Raw genomic sequence first — 12,943 nt, 5'->3', positions numbered from 1 at the left:
TATAATGTAAAATTGCTTATTGTATTTATGTTGCATGTGTGTTTGTATCTTTTTTTTTTTTTTGACGCGCGTGTTGTTGTTGTCATAACAATGGTGGGGCGTCATGTGATCATCTAGTTCTGTCCATCAGACAAAAAAAAAAAAACTCTAATCTTGCATATCAATAGTGATGATGATTTATTTCCTAATGAATTAAGCCACGGGTAAAAGTTGATACTGAGGAATTCAAAATGAGTGTATAGTGGTAATTCAATAATAAACGATTGATAATTGATGGTGGATGATGGATAATATATGATGACGAACGTTTTATGATAGATGATGGATGATGATAGAACAAGAAATGATAACTCCAAGTCCCAAGTAGATCTTCTACTTTTTTTTTCTCGGTCTTTGCCGCGATTAAAAAAAAAAAAAAAAAAAAGAGTTCCCATGTTTTCTTTTTTTGATTACAAAACAGGCAAGGTATACATTAGATACAGACGGAGATGTAAGACGTCTAATAGACGCTTATTTTTTTTTTTTCATTGACAGAAATCCCGGGACACAAAGTCGTAATCAGATAAATCAATTTTTCGGTACATCAACATGATCCTTATGGTATTGATCTGATAAAGATGATATGATTGTCAGGGGAAGGATACATCAAGAAAAAAAAAGTGCATTCCAAATAACACTCTCAATATACTTTATCATTTATCATTGATTGATGATGATGACATATAAAAAGAAAAATCATATAAATGGGAAATAACAACAACAAAAAAATAAAAAAAGGAGGGAGATTGTTTTTTTTTTATTATTACTGTATACAAAAAAAAATAAAAATAAAAATAAATGTAAGATGATAAAATAAACTATACTGAAAAGATTAAAAAGAAAAAAAAAAGAATCTATTGTTTAGGAGCAGCCCAACCAATGACGGCACATAAGAAACGACCACCAGCGTTACCAGTAGTTTTGGAAAGAGGAGAATTGCCACGACCCAAATCATCTTCACCAGTATGAATCAGAATAGCACGACCAAGAACACTTATATCTCCTTGAAGATGAATAAAGTCAGCAGTAATATCCAAAACAGCAGCTTGATCAGGACCTGAAGATTCAATGTTACCCAAGTCACCGACATGGTGAATCTTATCCGTAGGAGCACCATGAGTTACATTGAAAGGATTGTAATGAGCCAATGTCGAATTGCAACCTTGAGTCAAGTCACCATATTCATGTACATGAAAACCATGCTTACCAGCAGGAAGACCCCAAACTTCAGCGTGAATACTGGTTGGACCATTATTATTGGGTTGATCAAATGTCACTACACCATGAGCACCTTCATCATTTTTGAGTACAGCCACTGCTTGAAGACCATGACAACCAAACACAGTGCTGGCAAGAACACATAAAGAGAATAAGAAAGCAGATTTCATGATAAGTACGAGGAAGATTATTAATTAATTAAATTAAAAAAAAAAGAAAAAAAGAAATGAAAACGAAGAAAAAAAAAAAGAAAACGCGATCCTTTTTTATATTGTCCTTTCTTTTTAACTCCGGTGTCATTTATAGAAAGATTCTCTACTTTTTTTTTTTTGTTTAATACACAAAAGATGTATAAAAATAACTTGTTGAATAAATTGAAAAAAAAAATAACCAACGAGGCTTGGATGATCACAGACCTGAAAGGCGCGGTTGATAAAAATAAATGTAGAAAAAAAGGTTCCACAAAACGCCCTTGTGTTTGCTTTGTTTGTTTAAAACAAGGATGATCTCAACATATTCACCGATACATTCATTCCAATGAGAAAGAAAAACTCATAAGCAATCCCATGAATATCTTTTGTGGATCATCTTCACCTTAAAAAGGAAATCCATTGATGATAAAGTGTCGGATGATTCATGACCGTCATTGACCGTCGATGACGGATATTTTCTAAAGTCTCATCTTTTTTTTTTTTTAAGCTTAAAACCGTAAAAAGCCCATACAAAACAAGATGGATTATATATATATATATTATTTTATTGGTATTTGTATATATAAACATAATTTCTATTATTATCTATATGTCTATTCTGGAGATGGTAATAAACGATCAGTTTCCCCTTCTTCTAATTCATCTTGAGCAAATGGCCAACGTAATACTCCATTGAAATAAAAGGTACCAGTCACCATAATAATGAAACCAATGACTTGAATCCAAGAAAAGATTTCCCAGCCCAGATAAATAGAAACCATCCAAATAAATAAGGTTCTAATATTATAATAATGATATTAATAAATATATAATTCATTGTTTTATATTACCTTGAGGTATCAATAGTACTTCTTGCAGTAGCAGAAATATTATTCGTAATAGAAAGACCAAACCAATTGAAGAAGGCAATAGATAAACTGATAAAGATACCAGTTTGCCATACACCAGGATGATCAAAAAAGTCATGGAAACCTCTATACATATCAAAATGAGAGGATTGTTTACTGAATAAAACATGTAAGATGGGTAGAGCACTAACAACCGAGATCACACCAAAGGAGCCTTCTAATCCCACTGCCTTGAGAGGTGTTACTTTATAGTGTGCCAGAATTTTCTCTTCCACTACGAATTGTGTTGCTGTAAAGATTTGTGCACCCAAAACCATCAGAACGCCTACAAAGGATAAGTAATCCACATCAGTCGACATACCATCTTCCACACCAGGTCGAGTTTGAGGAAATAAGACGGATGATAATCCAACAATCGCTACACCAAGTACCACACAAACTAAGGAGAACCATTCAAATAATCGAAGTCGTCTATGTAAGAATAAATAACTAAAGATACCAGTAAAGATCACCACAGCACCACGAAGCATTTGATATACACTAGCTGACGTCAAGATCAATCCTACATTCATCAACTATATGAAATAAATAAAAATGAGAATAAATCAAAGATGATCTTTTTTTTTTTTTTTTTTTTTTTTTTTTTTTTTTTTTTTTACCGTAGTTGCAGTCAAATCACAAAGAGTTGGAATCCAAAATAATAAAGCCTTGATACCATGTAATGAAGGTAAGTTGGAAGGATGATCTTTAGCAGAATGATCTACTACGTCATCGATAATAGCGGAAGCATCCATTTGTTGCACAGAGGAAGGAGGGTATTCAGTAAGGGAGGAATAAGTTGTCATATTGGATCGTCTCTTTTGCCATTTTTGGTAGAAGTATACAGTCCAAACAAATGCTTCACCAACAAACATATTTAACCTAAATAATAGATAATTGATAGATAATTAGAGAAGATTAAAAAAAAAAAATAGCTCGGTGATAGGTCGGGTCGGTGGGTTGTTCGGTCATTATTATCTTACGTTTGCCAAACAGGTTGTTCATAATATCGTCGTTCTGCTGGATCTAAAGCTTGACAGTTTTCAACACATTGCATATCTTGATACTTGTTGAGAATTGTATTGCAAACACCTTTTTAGACAAAAAAAAAAAAAAGAGACGAATCATTACATGAACAAATAAAATCTACATTTGACTTACCGGAAATTAACATGCCAATAACAAGGACACTTGTAGCTGTAGTCCGATTATTGTGAGAGTGTGAATTAGAAGGCATCCTGAATAAAGAATAATAAAAAAAAAAGTGAAAAAGAAAATAAAAAAAAAAAAAAAAGGAGAAGAAAGATAGAAAATAAGAAAAATGAAAAAGTTGAAATACATAAGCAAAACTTTCGGAGACCAGATTTTTTTTTACTGCCTCCTAATCAAGTGTAAACTACTGAAAAAGGAAACGGAACGGTGTCATCCACCAATCAGATCACGACATTGTCCCCGGGTCTCACCATTCAATACAAAATGATAAACCTGACCTAGCATTCCAAAGTTCTTTTTTTTTTTTTTGAGTTCAATAGTGAGAAATGCAAAAAAAAAAAAAAGTCAGGTGGATTTTCTTTAGAACATTTATATATTGACATGTGTTTTTTCCATCCTTCAAAGATTCTTTATATATTTGAGGGGAAGTATACAATTTAAGTCCCTTGTCATCATCCCTGAATCCTCCAAGTTTTTTTTTTTTTTTTTTCTTTTTTTTTTAGTAAACTCATTCTATATAAACATAGATCAATATTACTCATCATGATGATGATTTGCAATGATGATGACGACAGTAAAAAAAAAAAAAAAACGTGCATACCTGTCACCTGTCTCGTGAATCAAATTTAAAAAAATCCCCAGGAAAAAGAGAACTCGGGATGGGTTCAATGTCCGTCCATTCGATCAATATCATGCAAAAGAAATGATCCTCTCTATATTAAAACAAGTATATCCTACCTTATTAGATAAAGCACAGTTCTTCATTCTGATTCTTATCAATATATAAAAAGACGACACATATAATATGACATGTTATAATAATAATAAATATTATTTCAACTAGTAGATAAGTATGATGATGTCGTTTATTCATATTTGTTTTAAACAAACAAACAAACAAAAAAAAAAAAGATAAAAAGTAATCATAATCATAATAATAATAATAAAAAAAAAAAAGGTGGTATATACAAGTAAGAATTACTAAATAAAAAAACATTGTAACTAGAAATCATAATCATCATCTTCCATATCATCGCGCCTTCTCTTTGATTGTTGTAACTGTGAATCATTTGCTGCTATTGTTGTTGTTGTTGTTGAAGATGTTGATGATGGTTGTTGTGTTGTTGTATTTGAAAGTGATGGAGGTGCCTATCATAGAATAATGAATTAGATGCAAAACCGACCTTATTATGTATATACTTACGTTTGGTACAATGGAGAAATTAAGACCTGTCAAACAATATTTATCCGCTGGTAATCGATTACCATACTTTTCAGGAATTAATGGTAAAGGAGTCTTGTTCTTTTCTTCTGCTAACTCTAATAAAAACTAATATAAAATGGTTAAGAAGAAAATAAATAAATAAATATTACTTACTTCTTTGGGAGGTGGTGTAGTAAAAGAATGATTCACACGTCCTTGAATAGCTAATTGTATATCTTCTAAATCAATATCCACCTTATTAGCATGTTCTGCATATACTAAAGCATCTTGGAATACGTCAGTTGTATATCCTAATATAACAATTAAAAAAAGAAAAGATAAATAAAATAAACTTGTCTCTTTGTGAAAACTTACTATGAGCAAATTCAAGTAATTGTTGTACTACTTTTGGATCATAATCATGAACACCAAGAGATTGTAATACCAAAGAAACAATAGTAGCATCTTCTGGTTGAACTTGAGTTGATTCTCGTTTTTGGTTGGCCATAGTGATGAAGTAAAACAAAGAAAAAAGGCCGAATAACAAAAAAAAAAAAAAAAAAAAAAACATGACATCAATTCAAACACAGCAAATATCAAAAAAAAATCATTTACCCGTCTTAAAAAAAAAAAAAAAAGGAGGGGGGAGAGAGAACCCGAATGAAAGCATTCCCGCATATCCCATGTGAATGACAATGAAAAAAAAAAAGAGATAAGCTTAACTTGGAAAAATGTAATGATTACAACTTTTGATTACTTTTTTCCTATTAAGTTAAATATATATGTATCTAGGAGTAAAACAATACTATAATCAATAATAAAAATAATAATTATAATAATATAAAAGCAGGTATAAAGATTTTGGGGAGTGAAGGGAGTTTGATAAAAAGGTAAAAAAAAAGATTTGATTTCCACACTAGATAATACTTGTGACTCGTTTATCGGAACAGACAAAGGAAAACCGAAAAGAATTAAGAAAAAAGAGAGTTTTTTTGGCAGGAACCATCCAATCAATCAGGTCGGAATCTCTTTCTTTCTTTTTTTTTTTTCCTTTTTTTTTTTTTTTTTTTTTTTTTCCTCTTTTCCTTTTTTCCTTTTTTTTTCGTTTTTATTTTATTTTATTTTATTTTTATTTTCTTTCCTTTCCTTTATATAAAACCATGCAAGAAAAGTCAGATTTGACGACACTTTTACCGAATTCTTCTACAACAACAACAAGACGACCCAGTCTCAAGTTCATCTTTGCCCCTGTTCAACATAATGTACCACCTCCCAGTACAACGAATAAGATTATCTTGGATTATCTTTTATATTTATCTATTCAATCTAGATTGAAACAAGCACAAATTGAATTATTGGAATTGACTAGTCCTTTACAAGATAAAGACAAGGATGCTATTCAAGTTAGAAAACAACGTTGGGTAGCTACAGCAACTAAAGCAGAACAAGATAAAAATGCAGTGGAATCTATTGTAGCCGGTAAAAAGATGATAATAATAAAAAAAAATATCCAACTTTTTGATATATAACTCTTTCTTATTTTTATAGGCATTTTATCAAGTCAACGTAATAAACGACCTTCTTTTCAGATCGACAGTCATTTTGAACAGCGCCTTCACCTTTGTCAACTGACAAATTTGATATTTGGAAGATTGGATACATCAACTAGTAGTCAACACGTGATTCATTCTTCCTCTTCTACCCGACGTCGACGTCGTCGTCATCATCATCACCATCATCACCATCATCATCACAATGATACTGATCAAGATACAAGTACTTGTAGATGGACTCATATGATTATACCAAATTATTGTCGACGACATCGATTACAAAAATGTGTGACTTGTCAAGATAATAATAATAAACAATCATTACCACCTGGATTAGTAGAAGCCATCCCAACTTTTCTTAAAACAAGTGCTGATATGTTACGACAAACCTTGGAAACGAATTCTGATGATGATGATGAAGCTATGAAAAAAGAACCTTTGATTTTTGCTGGACAAAAAGTGATGGGTGGTGGTATGCCTCCAAGATGGTATGACTTATTTTTGGAATTATTGACTCAGGCTGCTATTGAAAGTTACTTGTGTGATATGCAAACTGGTTTGGAATCTATTTATGAAATCTTTTCTTATGGTGATGTGGAAGATGAAGATGAACCTGATCATCATATCAACAACGATGATTCTTTGGATGATACTTCAACAACACAACAAAAACGTACTCCTGAAGATGATGAGGATGACGATGATGATGATTTAGAAAATGATTGGGGGATTAAGGCGGCTGATCATCATTTATTATTCCCAAAGACTCGTACAATGTATTTATTCAAAACTCAAGTCCGTGAACGTGAAAAAGAGGTAAATTTCTTAAAAAAAGACATTCATTCATGTCAATGAATTTTTTATTGAACTTTTCTTTTTATATATATATATATAGTTTTTGGTTATTGAAAAAGACGTCAGCTTACATCAACATTTTGCAAAATTGGCAAAACGATATCCATTGGAAACCTTTGAAAAGAATATAGGTGAATTCATTCAAATGCTCCATAATACTATGGCTGTTCCTGCTTTGGACAACAAGGTAAAAAAAAAAAAAAAATAGAACATTTTCATTTTGTCTCCAACTTTTTTTTTCTTTTATTGGTTTAGTATGATCATCATGGTCATGATGAATCTACGGTTTCTTCATTCGATAACAATAAATCAACATCTTCTGAATCTCCATCCTCTCGTTCTGTTTACAAGTATCCTGGAGATGGATCTCTCCTTATGCCGGAAATCCCCGATGACGAAAGTGATGACAGTAATGATGATAACGATCAAGACCAGGATACAAATGAACACAATAAACGTCGTGCATCTGTTACCTTGACCAATGATGCAAAGAAACAAAACACTCATCGATGAAATGAGTTACATATTTTATTCTTTTTACTCTCCCTACATATATATATATATAGTTTTAGTTTGATACTCTTTTTTTTTTTTTATAATCATAATAAACAGTTTACCAATTTTATGTACCTTTGGGAAAAAAACAAATGTGATGACAAAGACATGACAAAATCATGGAGGAGCGTTACACTATGGAACCTTTTTTTTTTTTTGTAGTAACACTATGGAACGAAAAAAAAATGACCAATGATATGTATTGTTGGTGTCTCCTCTTTTTTTGATACTAAAAAAAAATGATATCATTCAAGAGAGATTATCTATCTATTCTATCTATCCATCTATCTGTTCTATTTATTATTTATTTATTGAGAATTGCCTATCTTATGACAAGACATAGTTCCTTTTTTTTTTTTTTTTTTTTTTTTTCTCTTTGCTATACTTTTAGGAAATATGGATCATCATTAGTACTCCGCCGCATGAAAAAAAAAAGGGAGAGAGAGGTTGTGAATAGATATCAATAAAAATGAAGCATCAAAAAAAGAAATAATAATAATAAAAAAAATAGAAAGCAAAAAAAAAAAAAAAAAAAAAAAAAAAAACGAATCTTTATTATTGATGGATTAAGAACTCTAACTAAACAACATATTATATTAAACTAGAAAAACTAATAATAATAATTATCCTCTATCCACATCATAATCCCAACCTCGAAAATCGTCTTCATGTTCAAACAATTCTAACAATCGTTGATTCAATGGTCGGAACAGTTTTTCAAGACGGTATCGAATCGATAAGTCTAATACATCCTCTTGCTGATGTGGCAGATTATTTTGTGATGATGATGATGACGATGATGATGATGTTTCTACTTCCTCATCATCGGCGGATAGTTCTTGTTCCATTGCCATGATTGGTACCCTTTGTTGTGGTCGATAATGATGTGAGCGAGAGGAAGAAGAAGATGGATGTCGAAGATGTCGTCCTAATTGTTGTTGTTGTAGAATCAAGGAGGATAAATCATCATCTTTTGTTGATTTCATTCGTCCATAAAAGTTCCTTTCCGAAAAAAATTGTTCTTGAATGCCTAAAAATCTGGCCAACTTTTGGAAGGATTGAGAAGGGTTGTTGATAAAATCTTCGGTTCTGGTTACATATACTTGAGAAGCAGGAAATTGTTGTAAGAAAGGTAACAATGCATTGTAATACATTCCTTTGGCCAAAGAATCATATACTTTCAAAGTATCTATTATGAAATAAAGAATATAAATTGAAAGTTTTTTTTTTTTTTTTTTTTGATTAATTTACCACTATCATTATTACTGGTCAAATTCCAAGTGGCACGAATTTCACTTCCTTGATGACATCGAACAAACCCTTCCCAACCTGTTTGTGTACTGGTATGACCACATCGACGTAATATAGATAGTTCCAGGTCCACTAATGAATCAAATGAAAGAGATGATCCGTCTTCCTTATGTCGTGCAGATGCTTTTTCATTCAAAAATTGAGTATAGGCTCGATCAATAGGATCCCGTAATATAAATACAAGCTATATAAAAGAATGTGAGTCATCATTTTATTGCAAAGATAAAATTTACCTTGACATGAGGAAGAGTTTCACGAATCCGCCGAGCAATAAAATAACTCTTGTATAGATAATGAGGAGCATGTTCACCAACGACCACTTGTTGTTTTTCAATGTTGTTCAATTCGTAGTCAGTCAAAAAAGGAAACTGGGAGAGATAAGCTTCAAAGGCGGCATCACTATTTAATTGTCCATCATCCACATCATCATCATCCAAGGAAGAAAAGCCAGTGTTGCCTTTTTTACCAATGATGGGTGATGATGATGATGATGATGTTTTTTCCATATTTTCTGTTGATAATGGTGAAGAATCCATGGTCCAAGCTACTTGAGGATGTTGGCGTAATTGTTCAAAGACATATTTTGATCCACTCATTTCACTGCCTGCAAATATAAATGAGGGAACTGGTTTGGCACACATAAGCATATGATTGGTATCCAAAGTGGAATCTGAAGAAGGACAATGTCTAGGGAAATACACTACAAAATAATAATAATAATAAAAAAAAAAGTAAGATATTTTGTTTTTTATGCCATATTATCTTCAAAAAGAAAAAAACAGATTATTTACATTTGGGTGAAATAGCTGACGAGTCAAAAAATCGTTGAGAAAGATAACCACGCCATTTGATAGCTATGCGTTTGGGGACAATTGAAACAAACATATTATCATCTTCAGAATGATGCTGAAAGATAGATGTTAAAGACGGAGAGAGTTGATAGATGACACCAAAAGAGATGAAAGTGGCCAAACATAAAAAAAGAAGGCAGGTATAAGATCGAACAGATGATGAAGATGTAGTCGATAAGCTGGTGTATGGTCGCCTTGAAGAATGTATGTATGATGTTCGTTTAAATGGTTTCAAGATTGAATTTGTTTCATAATGCTGTTGATAAGGTTTATATTGTTGATACTGGTGAGACCTATGTTGGATGTGTTCTTCTTGTTGTAGATGTTCCTGTTCTTGTTGAATGTATTGATGTTGTTGGAATGGTTGTTTTTTACGTAAAGTGGGTGTCGTGTCAAGATAAACAGGTGTTGAAGTTGTCGACTTTAAAAAAGAAGACATTAATGTCATACCATCAGAAAAAAAAAAAAAAAAAAAAAAGAGACAAGACAGGCACCAAAAAAGATTAATTTTGTAATTTGAGATTGAAAAAAAAAATGAACAAAAAAGGGAAACCTAGGTTTTGGCTTTATTTCAGTTTTATACACAAAAGAATAAAGTAAAAACTATAAAAGACTATAAAAAAAAAAGGAAATGTGTATGATTGTTTTAAAATAAAATAAAAATAATAGGAGATGGTAGAAAAGGAGGTGAAAATGATCTAAATAATCTAAGAAGATTCGTACTTGGAGGTATCAACACCATGGTTGTTATGATTGGCAAAGTTGAACCAAGGATAGGCACCTATAGAAAGAATATTATTAAAATCAATGGATATATATATGTAGATCACTTACTGAATTTTAATTGAGCAAATCGAGAATTACGAGATGATTCATTTTGGACATGTTCAGGCATAAAACTATCACCATATAGAGACTTGCCTTCCTTCAAACGTTGTTGCATTTCTTCTTGATCCTTAGCTACTTCTCGAGCATTTTCAGTCCAACCCCAGAAACGCACTATTAATAATAATAAAAAAAAAGATAAGTCTATTATGTATCTTGATGAACTTTCAAAACTTACAACTACTATTTTGATATGCATATAAGAAACCACCGAATGCACCTACAATAGTAGCCAAACGAAGAGGTAAACGAAGGTTACGAGCAGGTCCAGCAGGATTGACTTTTTCTAATATCATTATTAAAAATAAAATAAAATAAAATAAAAATGAATAAAAAAAATAAAGGTCGATATGGAATAAAATAAATTTACCCATGGCAAGTAAAAGACCAGGAGCAGCAGCAGTACCAGCAGCCCAAGCAGCATAGTCTGAAGTTCTGAAGTAACGAACCACACGAGAAAAGTGAGGATCGGTATCAATCACTGGATATTCGTTGTTGAAGGTTTTAACAGGCATCGTACGTTATATAATCTAAACATGAATGATAAAAGAAAAAAGTCAAGTTATTACTTATGATGGTAAGATGAATAATTGATAATTGTCATGCTTACAAAAAAAAAAAAAAAAAAAGAGTGGGGGAAAAAAGGAAACAAGAACGATTGCTGTAAAGAATTAAAAAAAAAAAAAAAAAAAGAAATAGAAATGTTTTTTTTGTTGTTTTTGACTGAGCTTGGAAATTTGTTTTTTTTTGCCACTCACTCATTCTGAAGTTTTTACCAAACTTATTTCCCAAAGTGACGTCGAAATGCCCTTCCTTTGCCGGTCATTCAACTTATTTCCATAATAAGGCATCTTACCATGAAAGAAAGGATGTTAGTATATATATATATATTAAAAAAAGAGAAAAAAGAAAAATGGGAAATGTTGCTTGTTTTCAATAGAGAAGATAGTTATATTGTTAACTAATTTTATTTTGTAAATAGTCTTGACATCAATCTATGACAATAAAGGATATTTAGGAAAAAATCCCTTTTTGGCATAAAAATCAAATGACCCGAAAAAAATTCAGCCCTCGCATTTTCTTTCTTTCTTTCTTTTTTTTTTTCTTTTTCTCACTTATCACACCATGGTAAGAGAGTCAAAAAGTAAGATTCTTCTTTTAAACTCTATCATTCTCAACCTTTTTTTTTTTTTTTTTTTTTTTTTGTTCTTAGACCTCTTCAGCACATCATTCAAAAATAGCACTCGTGTTAGTGGATATACAGTACGATTTCTTAGAGTCTGGGTCTCTTCCTGTGCCTGAAGCCAGCCATATTATCCCAAATGTCCAACAACTCATTACTTTTGTTCAAGCTCGACAAGGTCTTATCATTGCCACTCAGGTAAAACAACAACAAAATAAATGATAACCGTAATCATTTCTCTTTCTTTCTAGGATTGGCATCCCAGTAACCATACCAGTTTTGCATCCAATCATACAAGCAAACGTCCTTTTGATACCATTCAATTGAACTATAATGATCAATCCTATATTCAAGTATTATGGCCAGATCATTGTGTGGTAAGTGCTTTCTTTTCTTTCTTTCTTTCTTTCTTTCTTTTTTTTATTTATTTCTTTTCTTTTTTTTTTTTCTTTTTTGATTTGATAAGCAACATACCCCTGGGGCAGAACTTGTCCAAGATATCCAATCAGCAGTACAAATCATCGTACAAAAAGGAACCAATCCTGATGTAGATTCCTATAGTGGGTTTGCCGATAACCAATATCATGAAATCACCTCGTTGGCCAAACATTTATATCAACATACTATTGATACTGTCATTGTATGTGGATTGGCTGCCGATTATTGTGTCAAGATGACTTGTTTGGACGCTCTCAAGTTTGGTTTCAAGACTATCTTGGTGAAAGATGCGACGCGTGCTGTGATACCTGATCATTTGGACCAAACTCTTCAATCCCTTATCGAGAAAGGTATCATGGTGGCTCCTTCTACTCAAGCTTTGATTTCAGATCCTACGTTTTATCATTTAGCATAGGATAACTATGATTTATATTGACTCTTTTTTTGTTTTGAAATAAAATTGGTGTTTACTTTGATTCTCAAACAATATGTTAAAAAATGATTCTTTCATTAAATAATAAAAATATGTACATACTAGAT

The 12,943-nt window shown here is 31.7% G+C and overlaps 7 protein-coding genes across 7 annotated transcripts; 2 read left to right on the top strand and 5 right to left on the bottom strand.

Moving 5' to 3' along the window:
• Nucleotides 1-772: 772 nt before the first annotated feature.
• Nucleotides 773-1,471, bottom strand: BX664DRAFT_339932 (copper/zinc superoxide dismutase). Its single transcript, XM_051546728.1, has one exon. It carries the CDS (start codon nucleotides 1,425-1,427, stop codon nucleotides 894-896), a length of 534 nt encoding a protein of 177 aa, XP_051397809.1. The 5' UTR covers nucleotides 1,428-1,471; the 3' UTR covers nucleotides 773-893.
• A 524-nt stretch (nucleotides 1,472-1,995) lies between these two features.
• Nucleotides 1,996-3,632, bottom strand: BX664DRAFT_339928 (uncharacterized protein). The gene is made up of 5 exons (XM_051546727.1): nucleotides 3,518-3,632; nucleotides 3,340-3,448; nucleotides 2,977-3,238; nucleotides 2,300-2,892; nucleotides 1,996-2,246 (listed from the first exon to the last, which is right to left on the bottom strand). The coding sequence occupies exons 1-5, from the start codon at nucleotides 3,591-3,593 to the stop codon at nucleotides 2,063-2,065; spliced, it is 1,224 nt and encodes a 407-aa protein (XP_051397808.1). The 5' UTR covers nucleotides 3,594-3,632; the 3' UTR covers nucleotides 1,996-2,062.
• An 893-nt stretch (nucleotides 3,633-4,525) lies between these two features.
• On the bottom strand, nucleotides 4,526-5,317 carry BX664DRAFT_339927 (transcription initiation factor IID, 31kD subunit-domain-containing protein). The gene is made up of 4 exons (XM_051546726.1): nucleotides 5,148-5,317; nucleotides 4,947-5,083; nucleotides 4,773-4,898; nucleotides 4,526-4,717 (listed from the first exon to the last, which is right to left on the bottom strand). Exons 1-4 carry the CDS (start codon nucleotides 5,278-5,280, stop codon nucleotides 4,571-4,573), a joined length of 543 nt encoding a protein of 180 aa, XP_051397807.1. The 5' UTR covers nucleotides 5,281-5,317; the 3' UTR covers nucleotides 4,526-4,570.
• Nucleotides 5,318-5,836: 519 nt separating this feature from the next.
• BX664DRAFT_339918 (uncharacterized protein) lies at nucleotides 5,837-7,824 on the top strand. The gene is made up of 3 exons (XM_051546725.1): nucleotides 5,837-6,251; nucleotides 6,321-7,141; nucleotides 7,221-7,824. The coding sequence occupies exons 1-3, from the start codon at nucleotides 5,933-5,935 to the stop codon at nucleotides 7,386-7,388; spliced, it is 1,308 nt and encodes a 435-aa protein (XP_051397806.1). The 5' UTR covers nucleotides 5,837-5,932; the 3' UTR covers nucleotides 7,389-7,824.
• A 534-nt stretch (nucleotides 7,825-8,358) lies between these two features.
• BX664DRAFT_317137 (P-loop containing nucleoside triphosphate hydrolase protein) lies at nucleotides 8,359-9,931 on the bottom strand (the record flags this gene model as incomplete). Its single annotated transcript, XM_051542736.1, has 4 exons — nucleotides 8,359-8,924; nucleotides 8,987-9,230; nucleotides 9,280-9,746; nucleotides 9,838-9,931. The coding sequence occupies 4 exons, from the start codon at nucleotides 9,929-9,931 to the stop codon at nucleotides 8,359-8,361; spliced, it is 1,371 nt and encodes a 456-aa protein (XP_051397805.1).
• A 501-nt stretch (nucleotides 9,932-10,432) lies between these two features.
• On the bottom strand, nucleotides 10,433-11,400 carry BX664DRAFT_339914 (NADH-ubiquinone oxidoreductase complex I, 21 kDa subunit-domain-containing protein). The gene is made up of 4 exons (XM_051546724.1): nucleotides 11,153-11,400; nucleotides 10,961-11,068; nucleotides 10,732-10,896; nucleotides 10,433-10,678 (listed from the first exon to the last, which is right to left on the bottom strand). The coding sequence occupies exons 1-4, from the start codon at nucleotides 11,295-11,297 to the stop codon at nucleotides 10,605-10,607; spliced, it is 492 nt and encodes a 163-aa protein (XP_051397804.1). The 5' UTR covers nucleotides 11,298-11,400; the 3' UTR covers nucleotides 10,433-10,604.
• Nucleotides 11,354-12,887, top strand: BX664DRAFT_361408 (isochorismatase hydrolase; the record flags this gene model as incomplete). The annotated part of the gene is made up of 4 exons (XM_051548243.1): nucleotides 11,354-11,359; nucleotides 11,996-12,163; nucleotides 12,217-12,342; nucleotides 12,432-12,887. The coding sequence occupies 4 exons, from the start codon at nucleotides 11,354-11,356 to the stop codon at nucleotides 12,816-12,818; spliced, it is 687 nt and encodes a 228-aa protein (XP_051397803.1). The 3' UTR covers nucleotides 12,819-12,887.
• Nucleotides 12,888-12,943: the final 56 nt, after the last annotated feature.

The sequence above is a fragment of the Halteromyces radiatus genome (genome assembly GCF_025201355.1).
Source record: "Halteromyces radiatus strain CBS 162.75 chromosome Unknown BX664scaffold_7, whole genome shotgun sequence".
Classification (NCBI taxonomy): Eukaryota; Fungi; Mucoromycota; class Mucoromycetes; order Mucorales; family Cunninghamellaceae; genus Halteromyces; species Halteromyces radiatus.
This window is presented reverse-complemented; position numbering and strand designations above follow the sequence as displayed.

Coding starts and splice junctions, on each gene's coding strand:
- BX664DRAFT_339928 (XM_051546727.1), bottom strand. CDS start 3,593: ATGCCTTCTAATTCACACTCTCACAATAATCGGACTACAGCTACAAGT. Junction 3,239..3,339: donor GAACAACCTGTTTGGCAAAC/GTAAGATAATAA, acceptor TCTATTATTTAG/GTTAAATATGTTTGTTGGTG. Junction 2,893..2,976: donor GTGATTTGACTGCAACTACG/GTAAAAAAAAAA, acceptor TATTTCATATAG/TTGATGAATGTAGGATTGAT.
- BX664DRAFT_339918 (XM_051546725.1), top strand. CDS start 5,933: ATGCAAGAAAAGTCAGATTTGACGACACTTTTACCGAATTCTTCTACA. Junction 6,252..6,320: donor AGTGGAATCTATTGTAGCCG/GTAAAAAGATGA, acceptor TTATTTTTATAG/GCATTTTATCAAGTCAACGT. Junction 7,142..7,220: donor TCCGTGAACGTGAAAAAGAG/GTAAATTTCTTA, acceptor ATATATATATAG/TTTTTGGTTATTGAAAAAGA.
- BX664DRAFT_339927 (XM_051546726.1), bottom strand. CDS start 5,280: ATGGCCAACCAAAAACGAGAATCAACTCAAGTTCAACCAGAAGATGCT. Junction 5,084..5,147: donor ATTACTTGAATTTGCTCATA/GTAAGTTTTCAC, acceptor TTGTTATATTAG/GATATACAACTGACGTATTC. Junction 4,899..4,946: donor CTACACCACCTCCCAAAGAA/GTAAGTAATATT, acceptor ATTTTATATTAG/TTTTTATTAGAGTTAGCAGA.
- BX664DRAFT_339914 (XM_051546724.1), bottom strand. CDS start 11,297: ATGCCTGTTAAAACCTTCAACAACGAATATCCAGTGATTGATACCGAT. Junction 11,069..11,152: donor TGGTCTTTTACTTGCCATGG/GTAAATTTATTT, acceptor TAATGATATTAG/AAAAAGTCAATCCTGCTGGA. Junction 10,897..10,960: donor TGCATATCAAAATAGTAGTT/GTAAGTTTTGAA, acceptor TATTATTAATAG/TGCGTTTCTGGGGTTGGACT.
- BX664DRAFT_339932 (XM_051546728.1), bottom strand. CDS start 1,427: ATGAAATCTGCTTTCTTATTCTCTTTATGTGTTCTTGCCAGCACTGTG.